Raw genomic sequence first — 21,827 nt, forward strand, 5'->3', positions numbered from 1 at the left:
ACCAAGGTAGCTGTGGAATCCTTGTAGATGTTTGCTAAGATATTCACGTATGCCTCTTGTACTCCTTGATTACGCAATGCCTCTATGACTGCTGGTATCTCTACTGAATCAAATGCCTTTTCATAATCCATGAAAGCCATATAGAGAGGATGATTGTACTCCGCAGATTTCTCGATTACCTGATTGATGACATGGATATGATCCATCGTAGAATATCCCTTCCTGAAGCCAGCCTGTTCTCTTGGATGGCTGAAGTCAAGTGTTGCCCTGATTCTATTGGAAATTATCTTGGTGAATATTTTATACAATACTGAAAGCAAGCTAATGAGTCTATAAAATTCTTCAATTCTTTAACGTCTCCCTTCTTATGGATTAGTATAATGTTGGCGTTCTTCCAGCTCTCTGGTACACTTGAAGTTGTGAGGCATTGCATATAAAGGGCTGCAAGCTTTTCAAGCATGACATCTCCATCTTTGATTAAATCTACTGTTATTCCATCTTCTCCAGCAGCTTTTCCCCTGGTCATGTCTTTCAAGGCCCTTCTAACTTCATCGCTAGTTATAGAAGGAGCCTTTGTATCCGGTTCATCACTATTTCGAATGAAAGTAGCTTGGCTGTTTTGGGCACTATACAGGTCAGTATAGAATTCTTCCGCTGCTTTTACTATGTCATCAAAATTGCTGATGATATTACCATGTTTATCTTTCAGTGCATACACCTTGCCTTGTCCTATGTCCTATGCCAAGCTTTCTTCTTACCGATTTAATGCTGCGTCCATATTTTACGGCTTCCTCAATCTTTCAATTTCAATTTCAATCTTGCAATTTCGAATATCCCTTACTTTCTTCTTGTTGATCAGTTTTGACAGTTCAGCGAATTCAATCTGATCTCTTGAGTTGGCCATTTTCATGTTTTGTTGTTTCTTTATTAGGTCCTTTGTTTCTTGGGAGAGCTTACCTACTGGTTGCCTTGGTGCCTTAATTACCTCCCACTTCAATTGCTGCTTCTGAGATGCTATACAGTAGACTCTGCTTAAATGGAACTCGAAGGAGCAGAAAGAAAGTATCCCATCTATACAAAGTCTAATTTAAGTGAAGGTCACAAAAATCCCGAACACCAGTTTTATTGAAAAAGTGTTCAGCAGGTTAACATTACTCCACTGAAAAAAAAAGAAACGCATTATTGTGTTTCTAATATTGCATGTACTTTTGCACAAGCTTTTGTTCATGTGCGAAAGTCAAAATAATTGCGCACCGTCCTTGCATTCAAAGTAGCAATGCAGACTCGACATCTTTTGCCATCTGATCCAAAATAGTAGTACACACCGAAACACTATATATAAATCATGTTCAGTAGAATCTTGGTCTTCACCACAAACTTCTGCAATATAATAGACAGTCTCTTAACAGGTAACAAGGGAGTCTCTAGCAATCTTGTATTCCTGTGCTGAGAACAAAGCAGTATAGTAGCAACCTGATTGGAAAAATCTGTCTCTATAAAGCTCTCTTCCTCTTCAGGGGTCACTTCCCGCCTAGCGAAGCCATTATGGTGGAATCGCCACTGCAACTTAGATACTTTAATTTGCCTTAACTTTACCATAACTGCCCATTAGATTGAATTTTCTTGAATATTCAGCATCACCATTTGACATGTTCTACTTTTCCTATCCCATATGCGCTGTAACTGCAGAGTGGGTAGGTGGTAGTATCAGTTCCAGTTCTGTTTAACCAAAATTCACAAAAAGACGCATTACATTTAACAGAAGTTTAGTTATGCCATGGGCAACCAACCAAAGCTAATATCCTCGTTCTGTTTGTCATTCCTGTTCAAGCAAGTTCTGTTTATGCAGAGTTCACGATAATTTCATACTTTTTAATGCAAGGTTCTTTCCCCAATTCTATTTTTGCTTAAGTAATCTAATTCATTGATTTCAATGTGCCAAGGCATAGAGTCTAACTGGCATCCACATCTTAATGATGCTACAAAGGCAATCTATAGCACAAGCGCACTTTGTATGAGCCATGTTCTAACTTGCATTTACATAAAGATTTTGAACTACTTCCAACTTCATTTCAGTGTGCAACAATTAAGTGTCAAATTGTTTATTCTGCAACACAGTTCAACCAGGTCCCTCAACTGCCCATCCAATTTGTCATTTCAATGAGACCACACAAAAATTATATTTGCCGTTCACCTGTCAGGCAATGTTTTGTTTTAGCATTAAATTACGCAGCTGCGCACTCTTTCGCAATGCCATGCAGCAACTAACCACACTCCCCCTCCCCCATACCGAGACAACCGTCATTGCACCTCTCTACGCACAACACCAGTGCCCCACCATTGCATAGCCGGTTAATTAATTTTGCATTTAATGTCACCGTGCTGGCCTGCGGACCATGAGGAATGCCATAGTAGGAGGCTACAGATTAATCCAGTAGCATGAAGTTCATCACACAACTAAATCTGTGCATGAGGGTTTTTTAGCATTTCACGCCATGAGGAAGCAGCTGCCTCAGCTGAGAACTGAATCCATGCCATTGCACTCCGCAGGTGCTATATCCTAATTATAACAGTGGCACGATGTCACATAAGCCTATGACAAAGGGCAAAAAGAATGGTAAATAAAAACACCAGGCCTGTCAAAAAGTATGCGGCCACTGAGCTCCTTTCAAGTGCCTTTAATTTTTTTCTGAACAGCCAAAAGTCACGCGGACCTATGTCTGGAGAAGAGAGCTTAACAAACCACTGAAGTACTATGCAGTGCCAAAAGACGGATTCATGTGGGCCACACCAACAGGAGTGCTATCCTGGTGCAGTTGCTAAGGTCTTCGAATTCCTCTGTCAAAATTCGGGGGAAGATATTGCTGGCACCCGCTGCGTACTCAAATTATTTTTAAAATGCCATTCATACCACCTTTTTTTGATATCCCCAACTGACCAACTTCTCTGACAGTGAGCCAACAGTCTCTCCTTATCATTCGAACATCATAAAAAATTGCATCTTTACAGCTTGTTGAAGGCCTCCCATAGTGTGGCTCACTCCAAAGAGGTGTTTGGCCTTTCTTGAAGCAGTTGTAGCACATTTCTAAAAATTAAATTATGGGGTTTTACGTGCCAAAACCACGATCTGATTATGAGGCACGCCGTAGTGGGGGACTCCGGAAATTTGGACCACCTGGGGTTCTTTAACGTGCACCTAAATCTAAGTACACAGGGTGTTTTCGCATTTCGCCCCCATCGAAATGCAAGCCGCCGTGGCCGGGATTCGATCCCGCGACCTCGTGCTCAGCAGCCCAACACCATAGCCACTGAGCAACCACGGCGGGTTGTAGCACATTTCTCTGCTTCATGACCAAACCATCATCTACAAGTGCTGTTCGAATCTTGCAAATTGCTTCTGCTTGACTATCATCAAGTTTTGCATATAAATTTATGTGGTATCCTTGTTAAATTTGCCTTTTCATTTTTACTCACTCAAAATCGCACCGAGACAAAACAACAGTAGTACTCTAACTGCACCTGTACAACAGCTGACCCAAGTAAAGGGCACGCCACCTGCAGGCTAAAAGCATCAAGGACCATCGTCCCATATTTCATAGTTTGGCCAACCTGCACCCTGTAGTTTTCTCGAAACTAAATAAGGTCCGATACTTTTCAGACAGGCCTTGCAAATATTAAAAAATACAGAGGGATAAACTCAACCAGTCAGACTACAGTGATACTGCTTTACTACTGTGACACACACTCGTTCACAATGTTGGGGTTTGGCAAGGAGGTTCACTGGACAATAGGCCAGAATAAGTCACCATCTTTATGTTTCAATGTTCCTAGCACTAGCATGTATGTGTTTGTGCTGCGAGTTGTCTTTTACATCTCTACACCTGCTAACCTTGCCTTCTCATGCATCAGGATAACTTTTTCGTTTTTTTCCCGCTTGGGTTGCCATGCTGCATAACGTCATAATGGAGCTAAATATAGCATGCAGGGCCGTTTCATAGAGGTACTGCAATAAAGACTTATAAAATGTGTTGTCCATAATCCATCTTTCATAGTCTTCAGCTTGATCACTGTTCAATTCCACACCTCCAAGTACATTTTCACGAATTGTCCTTGTCCCAGGGCACGTCCAAAGTAGATGGCGGGCATAAAAATTAAATTCTGGGCATTTATGTGCTATAATTGAGGCACGCTGTAGTGGGAGACTGGATTAATTTGACCACCTGGGGCTTTAATGTGCACCCAATGCACAGTACACAGGTGTTTTTGCGTTTTACCTCCTTCAAATGTGGCTGCCATGGCAGAGATATGACCCCACGACCTCGTGCTTAACAGTGCAATGCCACAGCCACTAAGCCACCAAGGCAGGTCATGCATGAGGGGCACGACTGCTACACGTTCATCATTACTGGATTACTCTTGTTTTGCATTTGAGATCTGTAAGGGAACTATTCTCAGCAACTACGCATGGTCAGAGCACTCTTTTGTGGAAAGAGCATCTCTTCCATTCTTTGCTGGTGACGGATTATTGCTGTGACAATAGTTGCTAGTGCTCAAATTGTGCATCGGCTCAACACCAATGCAGTTTGACAAAGGATATTTTCCCAGATATTAAAGATCTTACAGCATAATGTGCTAAAATAATGCAATCGGTATGGTAGTAGTAATAGTAGTATGCAGTAATAACTGCAGGTACCTCTGCTTGCAACAACATCATGCAACCATGGCTTCTTATTCAATTCTTTCGGTGCAAAGTTTATTCCTAAAATTTCGATAGTGTAACAACTTTTCAATGCTAGAACAATGCAAAGAAGTATAAATCCGACTAGCAGCCAGTGAAATGTGCATGTGTTGCAACGGACACAGAAATTTGAATATTTTTGTCTACCCTTTATTTTTTTGGTGCCATGCTAAATACGAACAGAGTTTCTAACATGCTATGCAAACCGATTTCTCCACATCGAACATTCAAGAACAGCAATGCACGATAGTCTGTCACTCATGTCAAAGTATGCAGTAATATGCACTGTATGATGCACAGCAGGCATACTATTATGACAGCAATTGCTGGGTTCAAGACAAGTACATTATGTGAAGCTTTGTGGGCTGTACATCAACACGGCTTTCTCAAGCCCAGGTGTGTACCTCTAAAGCCCATCATGCAGTTCTGTTTATTCCACAGTACAAAATTCGCGTGCTCAAGGCAGGTGTGATGGTGGTTAAACAGCTCAACCTAGCCGAGAAGTGGCAGCCAATGCACGTAGTATAACAAAAGGAAAGTGACAACCCACCTATGAATAGTATGCATGCACTTGGCTTTGAAGGCATACAAACCTGATATGATTCCATCTAGCTCTAGGCCCACAGTAAGGGATGCAACACTTGTAAATGCAGATATCGCCAAGGCTGCAGAGTAAAAAGCAAGGAATCAAGAAGACAATAGCAACTCAATGTTATTACAGGCCAGTAGAAAGCAACGAACTCACGACAACACAGAATTCTGCACGTAAAACAATTAAGCAATGAGTTCCTCTGGCAAGATAAGCTCACATTTAAATACCCGAAATTTTTATAGATTGGCTGTAGCACATAGCATAGTTCTTGTCCTTTAGCTGGGTTATTCGAAGAGGTGGGCATTACTATCAAGAGAAATTGAAACACATATTACAATAATTAACAAAAAATTCACTCATTCACTTCTTAATTACTTTACAGCACATATAGAAATTTATGAATTGTAGCTGATGACACTGCAATACATATACACTTGAAATTAATCTCTAGGACGGCACCAGTTTTGAGATATTTCCCAATATGTGGGACCAAATACATGGGTGTTCAGGTGACTTTTGTGCTTCAATGTATAAAAGAGCCATTTTGTTAAAAATGTATGTGGAACAACAGTGCATTTTTATCGCGAGTTTGACGGCTGATGTCCAAAACCTGATGTCATTCAGTAAATTCATTCAAAGTGGATATGCCTTGCAAACTCACCGGCTACAATTCATAAATTGCAATGTGTTCCGTAAAGTAATTAAGAAGTTAATAAGTTATTCTTTTAATTAGTTGAATATGCATTTCGATTTCTTGTATTAGTAATGTCCACCTTTACGAATAATCCAGCTTAAGGACAAGAATTATGCTATCTGCCCCCCCACAGGCATTCCTTTAAAAAATCCGGAAACCTCGAAAATTATCACCCCGTATAATGGCTATGAGCATTAGTCTGTATTGACCCTTTTCGCGGCGATCCCGTGGGCGCTGCCATGTTTGATCACATGGTGACGCGTCCATTGCTTGCCTCAACTGCCTCCATGTTTACAATGGATGTGTATGATGCCGGTGCGGCTTAGCAAACCTGTTTCAGGAGATATTGTAGACGGTGACTGGGTGGACGACACGAAGCTTTGGCCACAGCTTCGGAGAACATGTAAAAGCGCTTTCCGAGCTGATTAAGCTACGTCCAAACGGCGCGAGCAGCGTATACGGTGCTTGCTCTAAAAGCGGAGCTAAATATGAATTTCAAACTTTCCGCTCATGAAATAAATCAGGATTAGTGTGTTCTTTATTTGGCAAATATTTTGAAGCAGCGACCCGCCGTGGGTGCTTGGTGGCTATGGTGTAGGGCTACTAAGCACGAGGCCGCGGGATCGAATCCGGCCACAGCGGCCGCGATTCGAGGGGGGCAAAATGTGAAAACACCCACGTACTTAGATTTAGGTGCACGTTAAAGAACCCCAGGTGGTCCAAATTTTCCGGAGTCCCCCACTACGGCGTGCCTCATAATCAGATCGTGGTTTTGGCACGTAAAACCCCATAATTTAATTTTGAAGCAGCGGCTTGTCATATTTCTGACTCAGTAAAGTTTCTCGGTGCAGTCACTATCTGATTATTTTCTGCCTAATCGCTCGCGGTGTGCTCAGTTTCGTTAGGTTTGTTCTTGCTGCGCACAAGGCTTGAAACGTAGCTGTTCTGTACACTGTAATACCTTGTAGCAAAGATGTATTGTCGCTAGTAACTCGCTTACTATCGTGGAACCCCCCCCCCTTCACGAAACATTCTTCAGCTTCAACCATTATTCTGTTGGTTGCTAGCATGGCCGAAGAGCAATGAGACCGTGAGCGATGAGTTCCAAACAAAGACTGAACTTTTTTCTTTTCTCTCATGATACCACGGGGAGGCGCGTGAGCCAACAGACTTGCCTTTCAGGTGCTTGACATGGTGTTCGAGTGGCGCTATAAACTAGCCATTTAAACGCGAGCCATTTATAGCGACGCACAGATGGCGTTCACTACAATTCATTCGTGTGCTATCGGTGTAGTCCGCCATTTATTGTGCGTATAAAGTGCACATATATATAAGTGTGCGCCCATTCACTTATTCTTGACACATTGGCGAAAGACGGGCATAAGTTTCCGTGGAGGTTGGGGCAGATATGTGCGCGAAACCTACTATAGCAGGAAGCGGCGCGACTCCCTTCATCATTGTTTAACGAACGGTACTCACTCTTCCGACATACGGGGGTTCTTTGAAGGTTAGCGATACAACACTGGAGGATGAGCAAATTTGTGTATCCTCAAGGAAAGCCGTACATCTCCGAGTGCTGGAAACACGTACGGATAGTTGCAGCAGCGGTCTGCGAACTTGGCCCCGTATATTCATTACATTCATTAATATGCCAGTCACTATTTTTGCAGCTAACTACTGCATGCGTCTTCAATCCACATGATTCAAACCAGCATAAATGGAGCACAGTGCGTTAGCGTAAACTCATTTGCATTTCCAATAGCTGATCGCACAGAAGCAAGGTAGAAGCGGTAATGGTTTCATATTCGTGCACTGTCGCTGAGGCAACGTATGGCACGCCACCGCAAGCGCCATCTCGTATCTCTAGAACAAACTGCTCCGTGAAAAGGGTCAATAGACAATAGACATTTGCATAGACTGCATAAGGTCGCACTCTATCACTCTTCAAAAAAGGTTGCAATATTCATTAAGTAAATACTAACACTTTAATTGGTCACAAAAAGTACTACCTGCTTAGTAGGTGCAGGCAGTTAAAAGTACTTTTCACTACCTAGAGAAGCTAGGAAAAAGCACTAGCTTATTTAGTACAAAGTACTACCTCAGTAATGGAGTTACTAACGCAACTAAAATATACATTGTGATAATTTTTCACTTTTACAGAATTTTTAAAAGTTGCCTGTTACAGATAACATAATTCTAGTTCTTGGGCTGGATTATTCTGAGGTGGACATTACTAGCACAAGAAATCGAAACACATATTGAACTAATTAACAAAAAATTACTTAACTTAATTACTTTACAGCACATATGGCAATTTATGAATTATAGCCGGTGAGCTTGTCAGGCACATACACTTGGAATTAATTTCCAGAATGACACCAGTTTGGAGATATACGCCATGAAACTTGCTGTAAAAATGCACTGCTGTTCCACTTACTTTCTTAACAAAACGCTCTCTCATGCATTGAAGCACAGCTAGAAGTAACTGGAATGCCCATGTATTTTGTCCCACACTTAGGGAAATAAAGTATCTCGAAGCTGGTGTCATCCTGGAAATTCATTTCAAATGGATATATATGTCTTGCAAGTAATCAATGACCACTAGCCCGTATATATAGCATACGCTTGACAGTGCAACTTCAGGTCACCATTAGGTATATTTAGGTGTGTGTATATGGCACGCCTTGCTATGACAAGCGGTATATGCGGGTTATATTGCCACACCATTATATCACTATGAAGTTGCTCATACCTTGTCTTACATTCCTGACAAAGTTATTCCTCGGAATTTTGAGAATGACAGCCCACAAACAAATGTCATGAAACAAAACACCGACAGCTCATGCCTTTTACGTTAAATCTTCTCAGATGGAATATTAAAAGAGCAAAACAAGAACTTTTTTTTTTTTTTTTTTTTGGGGGGGGGGGGGGGGGGGGGGCTACTATCTTTGGGATTGGCCCACGCAAGAGGCCGCGTTTCTACGCTCGCCTTCGTGCATAGCGTTCGCCGCCAGCGTTTCCCGGTAAACATTACGGTTACATAAGCTGCAGTTGCCGGGAAGCGTGAGAATTAAGCAGTCCGGGATCTTTGAATGCTATTGCGTTCTATTCTTAAAGGCGAAGGCTAAGCGTCCTCCATATTTTTTTTTTTCTTTAAACATGCATAACGCGCGAATCACCCGCGCCGCTACTTGGCACGCCCAGTGACGCAGTCGGCAGGCGCGTGCTATCTTGCCAGGTGTGCACGGAAAACCCAAACAAGTCGCGCGCTGGCATGTGTCGTCTGGGCGCGCGACGGAGCGTGAAGCCGGAATGAAGCAACATGCAGCAGCACGCGTTGACAATGACGCAAGGACATGCGGTCAGCACTGGCGCGCAAGTATACTACAGAAAGACGACACTTACCGTAGAACCATATCTGTTCGCGTTTTCGGCCGCCCGCCAACGGGGGCTTCCTGCCCGTGGCCCAAAATAAGAGGCCGGCTACGGCCGCAAGTACCACCACTACGCCCACACAAACGGGCAAGGCGCTGTCCCACTTGAGTAGTTGGGCGACCACGTTAAATGCGTACGTCGTTGGGACGGCGAGCAGGGACACACCAAACACTTTGGTCGCAGACGAGAACGACGACATGACCTGGTTTCGCGACGGCCCTGCGCTCCGGTCTTCGATGATGAAGCGCCCGTGGCGAGTGGTGCAACGCCTGTCCAAGAAAAGCCTTCGACTTCCGCGGCCGAGATGTTTTCCTTGCAGTTCCCGCAGCGCGTACTCATCAGAAAAGACGGAAGAAAATAAACTCCCCACAACCGAGAACACAGGCAGCAGCCGACGTCGGCTCGAGATCTTGGCAAGAGTTCAACTCGTTCAGTTCACTTCTCTTCACTGCGTCGCGCCAACGCAAGTCAGCAACAGCGGAGCAAGTACATTATACCTCCAACGGGAAGTCACAAAGCGCGCAGCGCAATTACGACGTTATCAAATTGCGCAGTTAAATTGTTACGCGTCGCTTATATCAGTTGCTACCGCGTGACGAGCGCGCCTGTCGTTGCTTTCCTGCATAGCGCGACCCATAGTTACCAGACGCCGAAGATTTGACGGCTAAATGTGAACGTTTTCGGTTTCGTTCGTAGAAACTGTGGTTTCGTCAGAATTTTTCATGCGCGGCGGTTCCAGTGCTGCGCAACATATTCTAATATTTATTATTTTACATATGCGTACGCGTCGCTCGCACGACGTGCACACGTTATCATGCGCATAAACAAAATGATTCTTGACCGTACTTGTACACAAGTTCCTTTCCACGAACTTCACTCAAGAGCAAAAACAGAGACATCGTCATAAGTTACGCATTTATTGCCTTAAAAATATATACATATATATATATAGGTACATATAAAAGGTCTGTCAGCTAAACTAATCCTATCTCCAACACACAATCATTTGAGGAAGTAGATTCAAAAACACTCCATTGTTCGCTTGGCAGGTCAGCTGACAAGGGGCTGTATTTTCTAATGATCCAGTTGATTTTCTATTCTTTTTCATCCTCCATCACTGGCTTGGACAATGTTGCACAGCCGTTATCGCCGGGATTGGGCCACTCGGCACAACGGATATGAATAATAGAAAATGAGATAGATCATTACAAAATACAGTCCCATATTGTGCCCACTTATGGCACATTGATAATCTTGAGTGGGCAATTACACACCATTTCTACTCAGTTTTGACTGAAAGCCAAGAACAAACTTCCTGAAGCATTGACATGCACACACTCACACACTGTGCACAATGTCACGCACGACTCCACACAATGTCAAAAAGTTCCTGAGAACAGCCGGCGAAGTGGCTGACAGCTGTAAACGGCAGTCCTTTAGATGATGTGGAGAGAATGATTCTAGCTCCAGTTACACTTCCATGATGAATATCCAAGGGGCTGTGGGGAGCATTCGTTGTACAGAAATAACTCCAGTCTTGATAGCTCCATACATGTGCCTGAAAGAGAAAAGTTACTTTTTTAAATTTTATTTACCCAGAGCAGTCATATTCACATGCCTAGTCAAGGTGCTCAACAGTGGCTTTTTCTTCCACCCCCTCATGTTCTACAAAGAATTCGGAATGAATTCAAATGTCTTAATAACAATACGTGTTAACTACAAAATGTGCACAGTCAGTAACGCACATTAATAAAAACATACCTGGGACCTTAAAGGAATAATCAAAAGTAGCATGAATGGTATGCCAGAGTAAATGAACATGAGCCAGTTCACTTTCACATTGCTGCAATGCATTTGTCACTTATCTACCGTCAGGTAATTTTTGCTCATACCCAGCTTGCCTTACCAAGATTGCATTACAATTGGAAGGCAGAGAATCATTATCATGATTAGCGGGAAGACAAGAACACATGGCTTCGTGTGTTATCAATACAGCCCAACAGACTATAGTGCAGAACCACACAACATGCACATAGCACTGGTGGTGAAAACCATTCCCTTCCAATCCCATTTATTGTATCATTATAGGGCACTGGTCATCAGCTACACTGTGTGTGGCAACAGCTGATTTTGCCTGCTTTTTGCAATGCTGTCACGCCAACTTCAGCGCATAATCGTTGACAGACCAGCAGAAAGAAGATGGTGAAAGGACAGTGAGCTAGTACAAAAAAGGCTGTTGCTGCAAGAAATAGGCTACAGCTGAAGGCTTTGCTTGAGGTCAGGTCAAAGAATGTCAGTGGTGGAAGTTTAGGTGAGCTGGCACCTGTAGCAGGAGACAAAAATGGCTACATTACTTCTTTTTTTTTTTTGCTACAATACATAACGTAAAAAAAGTTCCGGCAGAAACCATCGCACAATGACTGTCGACATTAATGCGATTAGCATTCAAGCAATGCAGCCACACACCGTATTGCTAAGACACCTTTATGTACAACCTTTAATGGTCAGTCTGACATTTTCATTGCTCCGGAGTTATTACAAATAGCACATAAGAGGGGTCCGTTCTTCTAGCTTGGCAGCTCATAAAGCCCTCCTAATGGCATGCCCTAAAGTGTAAGCAAGCCTCTGTAACCACTTTAATATATAGTAACGATTGACGTCATAGCAGAAGCAACATGCAACTGTTGTATATTAGGTTGGGTAACTTTGCGCATGCATGCGCTATTGTTTTGCGAGCAACGTTTCAGGGGCTAGCTAGCAGATAGCAGCAGCACACCAAAGTAGGGGATGGAGGCCAAGAATGCTAATCGCCTAAATACACCCACGCGCCACAGTGCCACCGCAGACCACAGGGTCTACACTTTCTGACACCGCAAAAGAAGGTTCACTAAAAGCAGGCAAGAGACAAGCTTCTCCGGCTGACCTCTCCACTTTTCTTATCATTAAACCTTTCTCTCTCTCCTTTCTTAACTTAACGCGGGCTCCCAACAGCAGCCAGTTTTGTCCCAATGGCACTGTAGAATTGGGGATCAGCATATTTGACTTCAAATGAATTACGGCACGAGTGCAAAGGTTTTTCTTTCAGGCGTAAAGCTTTAATTTTCATTGTCAGCTAGAAGAGTGTGCATTCCTACTTTTGTCAGTAAATTCTTGCCATGTGACGTGACTCACATGCCAAGCATCTCAAAGTGCTGGCTTGCACGACTGAGGCTGGTAGGTGTGTTATGTGGGGTTTGTAAGCATGCGTCCATGGTCTAATGGTAGAGGATTGGGCTGCTGTGCTGAGGGAGCCATATTGAAAACCAACCATCGAACATGTAACCTTTTTATTTAATTTTCTTATTTTGTTATTCTTTTTTCCACAAGCGAGAGCAACGTTTCAGGGGCTAGATAGCACACATCAGCAGTACACCAAAGCAGGAAAAGTAAGCTAAGAATGCTAATCACATTTATAAAAATCGGGTGGGCTGTATCACGGATGCAGCCACAGCGGGGTATATGAAACGTCTTGTGCATGTCGCAGACGGTGTATGGGCGCCAGGGTACAGAAATTACATTAAGTAAATACACAACTTACAAAGCCTACATGCTTAACCTATGTTACAGCTAGTGTAGTGACACTTGACTCCATCAGGCAAAAACAAAGTTCTTCCACATCTGCCCACCATGGGTCTGAGTGGCGCTGGCTAACACTCCCAGGGCTAGATGTAGTACACATAAACACCCAAGATAATGGCCACACTGATTGCCATCGCCGTAGTACACCTCGTAGTGCAATGCACGCATAATGAGGAGATTGTGGGTTCAGATCCCACTGGCGGCAAGTTATCTTTTGATACACTTTCATTTTCCTTTTAATACGAAAGCATTATATAGCTCGTGAAGTGGAAAATCTGGCGGCGTCCCCGGAGATGGTACAAAAAGTCACGTGGTCACAGCCAATCAACGGAATGCGCGCACTGCGTGGACACTGGGTTCCTTGAAGCAGCACCAGATGGCGCTCACGTCCGCGGCAGCGGCAGAAAGACGGTCATAGGCGGAAAGAAAAAAAGAAGAAAAAGCAGAGAGCTCGCCTTCGCCCATAGCGTTTGCCGCAAGCGTTTCCTGGTAAAGATTACGGTTGCATAAGCTGCAGTTGCCGAGAAGCGGCAACTGTGTGGCCGGTCAATATATAGCGCCACACGTCACGGCTCTGCCAGTCGATGCGGTGATTTCAGCAAATTCTGTTGTGCGCTCCAACGGACGAACCTTCGACTTCTCAGTCGGTAGCTGCGCCAGGCTCCTTTAGACATCCACGCAAATACGTGAACGAGGCCGAGGCATCATTGGAGAGTCATCCCAATGCTTTCACATTCATCCACATGCCCTTGAATTTTTTCCTCATTATATTGTACATTTAGATTTCAACCACAGCTAATTTCCCCTATTCTTTCCTAGGCTTCATTGTCTGTTAGCTTTACATAGTTTTCATTAACGAAAATTGAGCCCCCTGGTTTCCCTTCTTCTCGTTGATTCATAGCAAGGGTCTCCAATCTGGCAGCCTGATGCCATAAGGTAGCATAAGTGGGTTTATTAGCCACGTGGCTGCTCATAAGTTCACGTACTACGCGAAACAATCGGCTAAAAGAAAAATGATCTTCTACATCCACTCACCATGACCTTGAGTGGCGCTGGCTAAAACTCCCCAGGGCTAGAGCTAGTACATATAAATACACAAGATAGTGGCCAAACTGACAACCGCCACAGCACAGCTTATGGTACAAAGCACGCGTAATGCGGAGGTTGTGGATTCGGATACCACCGGAACCATGTTATCTTTTTGTCCAGTTTCCTTTTCCCTCTTCCTCATTATTTTTTTTTACATTTAAATTTCAACCACAACCATTTTCACCTATGCTTTCCTTAATTGGCTTCATTGTCTGTTGGCTTTAGATGATTGTGGTTAGCTAGTGTAGTGTAGCTAGGCCTGCCATCTCCTGTCTCCTGCGCTCCCTATGGAAACAGATACGTTCCGCTGTGGTCAAAGAGAGTGGGCAAGGATTTGCATCCCTCTGTCTTACTGTGCAAGTCTCTTCACACTATTTCTGGACGCTACGTGTCGAATGCGAGGGTACCATAGCCGAGAAAGCTTCAAATTTCTGAAACAAATTGCACACTTGTAAGCCTTATAACTCCTGATGAGCACAGGCTCGAGTTTGATGGATTACGAGGTGTGTTCAAAAAGAAACCGAACTTTTGAAATAGCGCGCCAACCGGCAGAGGGAGCGCACTGCGGCTACTGAGCGCATGTAGCAGCAGGTTTAGACAACAAACTGCCATTTGCCGTGTTTCGCTCTGACTTTTAGTTGGCGAGCTACAGCCACTGAAGTGAGCACATCAACAAGCTGTTCTTCAAGTGACAATGAAGGAATTGGAAGAACAGCGTGTGTGTGTGAAGTTCTGCTACAAACTTAGGAAAAATTTCACAGAGACATTTCAGTTGCTTAGCCAAGCATACGGTGAGGACTGTATGAGTCGCACGCACTGCTATGATTGGTTCAAGCGTTTTGAAGACGGAAGAATGTCGGTCGGTGATGATCCCAAGCCTGGACGACCTTCCCCACATCCACAGATGATGACCACGTCGAGAGAGTTCGAACTGTGATTCGTGGAAATCGTCGTTTGACTGTTCCAGAAGTCGCTGACGAAGTGGGTATCAGCGTAGGATCACGTCTTGAAATTTTGAGTGACAAACTTGGGATGCATCGTGTCAGTGCAAAATTCGTGCCGCATTTGTTGACTCACGAACAGAAGCAGACCCATGTTGAAATCAGCCAGGAACTGCTCGCCGCTGCCAATGACGATGAAAACTTTCTTAAGAACATCATGACAGGCGATGAGACATGGGTTTATGGCTATGATGTTGAAACGAAAATGCAGTCATCGCAGTGGGTGGCCAAAGGTTCTCCTTGTCCAAAAAAAGCACGCATGAGTCGGTCAAAAATGAAGGTGTTGATGGTTGTGTTTTTTGACTGTAAAGGCATTGTCCATCAGGAATTTGTGCCACATGGTCAGACGATAAACAAAGAAGCCTACCAGGGAACCCTAGCACATTTGAGCGATTCTGTGGGCAGTAAGAGGCCTGCATTGTGGGAAAATCAGGCCTGGATGTTGTATCATGACAATGCCCCGGCTCACACGTCACTCCTTATCCGCAGCTACTTAGCGAAACACCACACTCCTGTTGTGCCTCACCCACCATATTCTTCGGACCTAGCCCCCCCAGCAGACTTTTTTTTCTATTCCCCAAGCTGAAAACCACCTTGAAAGGACGTCATTTTTAAACCGTAGAGGAGATCCAGGACAATGCGACAAGAGACCTGCGCGCCATTACAGAAAGTGCGTTCCAGGAGGCTTTCCAAAAATGGAAGAAAAGATGGGAAGAGTACATTGCCAGTATAGGGGACTACTTTGAAGGGGACAGCACTTAAAATGTTGTACCATAAGCAGTAAAGGTGTTACATCAAAAGTTTGGTTCCTTTTTTAACACACCTCGTATACCTACTATGGCCGAGTGAGCTCTTTCAAACATGACCACTTCGACTCAAATCGACATACTGCTGAGCTATGCCTTTCTGAACGCTGAGCGAAAGGCTAAATTTAGCACCGACTGCATCATGCATGACACGACAACGGCGCCACCTGTGCACACAACTCATGCATCATCGAGTAATGGCTTCTTTCCTCTACACAACGATACCAAAGTAAGGCGCATGAGTAGTACAGTTGCAAGGCTAAAAGCGATAATACTGTGACATGTTTTCATTACACGAGATTTTAGGAAGCGACCCTTTATGCTGACTGAAGGCGTTGAACAAATGTCATATGCCTATTTTCAGCTTCAGGCAATAATGGTAGCTCTCAATGTCTGATTACAGTATTTTTACCCGATTATAACTGCGCACCTTTCTTTTTTTCCATGAAAATTGAACCGATAACAACTGCATTCACGCCGTTTGTGCGCGTTGCAGCACGACGCGGCTGTATTGCGGCAAAGCTTACTTAAAATACCATGCGGGAAAGCTGACATTAAAGGGACTGACAACTGGCCAGTATTTATTGTGAGATGTTGATGGAAATGAAATGACCATGATTTATGGTGATAGAATCCAGCACAATGTTCTCGATTTATGTAGGAATTATAATTTTAAATTGGCAAAGAAAGTCTCAAACACCAGTAAGTGGCACGGCCCTGGCAGTGAAGTCTTCGCACTTCGGATGAACTATAAGAGATTACTGTACATAAGTTGGCTGTTATTAAGTACAGCGTACTTATTGCTTAAAATGGCAGTTCGCATATTATTAGGCTTTTGAGCTTTATTTGATGTGTACTAGAAGTAAAATAAAAGTGCACGCTAACAAGAGACACTGCCTTCATGCTAATAAGTGGAGAGGCAGAGCTGGCAGAGGTGTTCAATGCATTGCGGCGCACGAGGGCTGTTGTACGCACACAAGTTTGCGAGTTAGTACCCTGAGTTCTGTGGTCTCTGTGAGATACAAAACGCCGACAAGATTTGTGCCATGAATGGGTAAATCAGTTTGTGTTACTCGGAGGGAGCCGTCACTGGGGCGTAGATCCGGGCACCACCTATTATAGTAAAAATAATTCAACGCTTCATAAAACATGAACCGCAGGAACATCAGCTTATTAAACAAAATATTACTTTCTAAAAGCTAAAGCTGCACTTGTCGTCTGCTTCCCACCAATGCCAGCACATAATCGCTATCACGCTCACCTATCACTGTTACCAGCATGTTTCTTGAGCACAAATACATCCTCAATGCCGATAGGAAAATTCAGATAAAAAAATGTTCCACATTTTCCTCATTACCACTGTATGATTGGCCACTCAGACCAGTAAGCTTTCCATTGCAATAAACAAAAGGGGAACCATAAAAATTTGTTGTCAGTTCCTTTAAGAAGCTAGCCACCACTATGCACATAGTAGACCCTTAGTCATTTTTCTTGCTAAAAAATCTGGTAGGTGTTATATTTCTACTTTGTTTGGGAACTTTAATGTTATCTCCACATTAATTTTCTACTTTGGTCACATAGAAAGCGGTCGCAGGTTTGATTCAGGGGTGTGTTAGAGTCGGGCAAATACTGCCAAATAAATCAGCAATGTGTTTGACTGTTTCTTCTGCATCTTGTTTAATTCGAACCGCCGGATTATTTGATCAATTTCATCAATCCCGTCAGGGTCGAACTAACAAACTCCAGTGTACAAGAAACCTTTTTTTTTTTTTCATTTATCAATGATTTCTTGTTGAGCTGGTTAGTAAATCCTCAATAGTACATAGCTGCACTAGCATAATATAAACAGGACACATACCATGTCTTAAATTACTGTCCCCAAAGTATCAAGACCATACAAAGCCAGTTGAAATTGACAATAGTTGAAATTGAGATGTAGAAAATAATGAGGGATAGGGAAAATGAAAATGGACGAAAAGATAACTTGTTGCTGTTGGGAGATGAATCCACAACCTCCGCATTACACGTGCGTTGCAATACTATTTGTCCTAGGGTGACGGCCATGAATCAGTCCACCATCTTGGGTATTTATGTGTACTTGGAATTAGCCCTGGGAGTGTTAGCCAGTGCCTCTCAGGGATGTGGATGCAGACGAATGTGGAACATCCTTTTTTGCCCAATGGCATCATGTAACATGTGAACTTGTGAAAGCAGGCATGTGGCTAATAAACCTTCGTATGCTACCTAACGGCATCAAGGCTGCCAGATTGGAGCCCATTGCTATGAATGATTGAGAAGAAGGGGAATGGAAGGGCTCAATTCTTGTTTATCACAACCATATAAAGCCAACAGGCAATGAAGCCAAGGAAAGCATAGGGGTACAGTGGAACCTCGTTGATACGATCTTTGCGGGAACCAGAAAATTAAACGTATCATCCAAAAATCGTATCATCCAAAGCAAGCCCCAAAACGTAAGAAAACAGGCTTACTTAGTGACAACCTCGCTAGCAAACCACCCTGTGGCATCGAGTGATACTGCTTTGCATAACACGTGCATTATGCGGAGCAGCATCACTCGACGCCACACGAACCGCAGCCAACACACTTTTAATGAGCAACTTTAAAATAGCTCATCAGTTTTCACTGAACTTACTTTCTTTTAAAGTCCGTAAACAAGTTCTTTTGAAAGTTAAAAAACGAGGCAAAAAATTCCGAAACAAAGGAACACCGTAGAGCAGCGTGACACAATGAGCGATACGACTGGCGGACGAGGGCAGGCGCTTCATTCAGCCAAGTGACCGCATGAAGATCTCACCTGAAAAGCCAACCAAAACAAGCGCGAGCAAAAGCAGCTGATGCGAGAGGTCTAGGGCGGGTTGGCATGACACCAGTTTCCAGCGCGTACGTCACTAAGGGGCAGCTCTCATTGGTCTGCTTTGCTCGCGGCTCGTTTGCCGGAGGGGCGCGCGGAAATTTAAATCGGTCCAGAACCGATCCCTCCCATGGCACGAAAAACCTGTTTTGCGGCAGCTTTTGTGACATGCGTTTTGCCGCCGCCGGCGCGCAGCACGGGTTTTTCCGCTAGTGGTGCCGGCCCTTAACACGTTCGTGGATCGTTGGAATGTAGTTTAATCTAGTACACTTGAATATAAAGCTACGAGTTACATAAATTTTTCGTATCATCCAATTTCAGGTGAAAACGCGATCATATCAACCACATGAAAATACATTGCTCCTATGGGATGTTGGCCGGAAAAAAATAAAAATGTATCATCGCGAAAAACGTATTACACAAAATCGTATCAACGAGCTTCTACATAATTGGCTGTGGTTGAAATTGAAATGTAGAAAATAACGAGGGAACGGGAAAACGAAAGTGGATGAAAAGATTACTTGTTGCCAGTGGGAGACAAACCAACAACCTCCACATTACACACGCGTAATGCAGAGGTTCTCTGAGCACTATGACATTGTGGTGACTTTTCTACAGCATTATGACTCACCTCATGTTTTAAGTCCATCCCAGAGCACAGGGCACTGTGACTACTGTTTCATCTTACTGCACCCAGCACTTCAGAGCAGCTTCTGCAAGAAACAATGATTATCGCACATGTGCACTTTCGAATTCAATAACTTCTCCGAGTAACAAATGGCCTTGACCACATTACGCTGCAACATGCAACTTTTCTATCGTACTAAACTCCTCTCAACTCTCTTGCTCTCAACTGTGGCCTACAGATTACAACTAGGCTTTTTCACACCAATTCCATGCAGTGTGACAAAAGCTAGGAGTCATTTCAGAAGCCAACCAGAAACAATAACCAGAAAAGAAGGCTTATGCATTGTCTGCTGCTAATCCTCTCACGCGTGACATTGCCTGAATGGAAGGATTAAAAAAAAATGGCAATGACAAGCCTTTCTCCTGCTTGTTACATATGTGCATCACTTCCACTTCTCCTGCCATTTATGCGACGTCTTTTAAGTTAGCCGAGAGCTTGCGCCACCTAAGTAACACGTCCTGAATTTGTATATCCTGAATCTGTACATCCTGAATAAACACAGTTCCACTTATGCTCTCAACTAGGCTGATCCTGTGTCCGACTCGCTCCAGCAACAACACAACATAACATGGTGTCAGAGTAATCGAAACCACCCCGCAATTATGGCCAACGCATTCCTGCAACCACTGGCACACTTCGAGCCAGGCAACAACCCGCAACAAGCCTGGGAAGACTGGAAAGAAGCATAAACAATCTATGAACAAGCCTGTGAGTACGTCACCAAACCCACAGCCACTCAAAAGGCTCTACTCCTCCATATTCTCGGGGCCCGCGGCCCGCTGCGACACGCACACATTTTCCTTTCTACCTTCCAATCGCCAATATTCAAGTTTCCTACCTTCCAGAACAGTTTGACACCCTCTACAAGACATACAAAAACGTAATACAGATGTCTGCTGTCTTCAACACAATGAAGCAAAAAGAAAACCAAACATTCTACGAGTTTGCAACAGACCTTTGGAGGAAAGCAGAAAAATGCGACTTTGGAGAGAAAAAAAGACTGACTCATTGGCGAACGTATCGTAGGAATAAGAGACGCAGCAACGGGACTTGACACTCGACAGATTAATAGCCACGTGCATGGCATCAGAAATTTCCCAAAAGCACGTAAAAGAGCTTGAAAAGCCGAAGCTTGATGTAGAAGCCATACAAAAGCACAAGCAACTCAACTTACAATATCCAGCAACATCGAGGAACCAGCAACTGAAACCACAGGTGAAACTGCAACAAAGATGTTCACGTTGTGGAACAATGCACAGATAGCGCGAATTCGGGCATTTTACCAGTATGTAGGCAAGACCAACGAGTCAGCATCACCTCCCGCCAGCGCATAGGTCTCCTTGAGGGTCCACGGCAACAGGATCAGCAACAATATTTTTTTCTTGGAGAGCCTAGGCCTCTCTAACATAAACAGCAACTCCAACGAGGCAGCTAACCTTCCACAAGCACACAGGTCTTCGCCTCGACGATCCACAGCAGCAAGATCACCAATAAGATTTCTTCTGGGAAAGTCTAGAGCTCCACAACATAAACAACAACTCAGAATGGATAGAAATGGCCAGCGTAAATGGACACAGCGTCAGCTTCAAGCTAGACATCAGCTCCAATGTAAATACAATGTCCAAGAATCAACTTAGCACTTGGCCATCACAACCTGCATTCAGGCCGACAATGGCACGAGTGACTACGTCTACGGCACAAACACTTCCCACTGATGCCGAATGCAAGCTGCGCTGCTCAAATGAAGAAAACGAGTGCACCCTAAAGTTCCTAATCATTAGCCAACTGCTGAAACTGATTTTGGGTGCCAGCGCATGCAAAGTCTTGAATCTTATAATGAGAAGACAGCCACAGCGAACGACTTTAGCTGCATGCACAGCAACGCAAGGACTTCAAAATGTGCTCAACGACCTTCCTGTTGTAATTGAAGGTACCGGTAAACTGCCTCGGGTATATTCCATACAGCTGAAGGAAGGAGTAACTCCCATGGTGTCAGCTCCATGCCATATACCCAGTGCATTAAAGCACATGGTCAAGGCAGAACTGCAACAAATAAAACAAAATAAAATTATCACGGAAGTCACAGAGCCTTCTGACTGGGTCCATCCAGTTATCAACAAAAAAAAGACGGCAGCGTCCGACTGTCTCCTGAGCTCATCCAGCAAGCCAGTAAGCAAGCCAATGCAAGCCAATGCAAGCAAGCCAATGCAAGCATAGGCAAGCCAATGCAAGCATAGGAGGACAATTCCAAACTGAGCTCCTAATGGGTAGAAAGCTGCGTACATTCCTACCAA

The 21,827-nt window shown here is 43.9% G+C and overlaps 1 protein-coding gene across 6 annotated transcripts in view; it reads right to left on the reverse strand.

Annotated features, from left to right (window-relative positions):
• LOC119442545 (transmembrane 6 superfamily member 1-like) overlaps positions 1–21,827 on the reverse strand; it is a 59,557-nt gene that overhangs the window by 25,743 nt on the left and 11,987 nt on the right. For 2 of the 6 annotated variants that reach the window (XR_007465721.1, XM_037707460.2), the window contains exons 5-6: positions 19,477–19,558; positions 10,361–11,017 (exon numbers count right to left, since the gene is read on the reverse strand). Coding sequence is in view for 4 of the 6 variants with exons in the window: in XM_037707460.2 (XP_037563388.1) it covers positions 19,525–19,558 (34 nt within the window). In the remaining 2 variants the exon portion in view is untranslated. Of the gene's footprint in view, positions 1–5,331; positions 5,404–9,429; positions 11,018–11,045; positions 11,783–11,813; positions 17,087–19,476; positions 19,559–21,827 lie in introns of those variants that run through there. The other 4 variants (XR_007465722.1, XM_049662229.1, XM_037707458.2 and 1 more) reach the window with 3 other exon arrangements.

This window comes from Dermacentor silvarum, chromosome 2 (genome assembly GCF_013339745.2).
Source record: "Dermacentor silvarum isolate Dsil-2018 chromosome 2, BIME_Dsil_1.4, whole genome shotgun sequence".
Taxonomy (NCBI): domain Eukaryota; kingdom Metazoa; phylum Arthropoda; class Arachnida; order Ixodida; family Ixodidae; genus Dermacentor; species Dermacentor silvarum.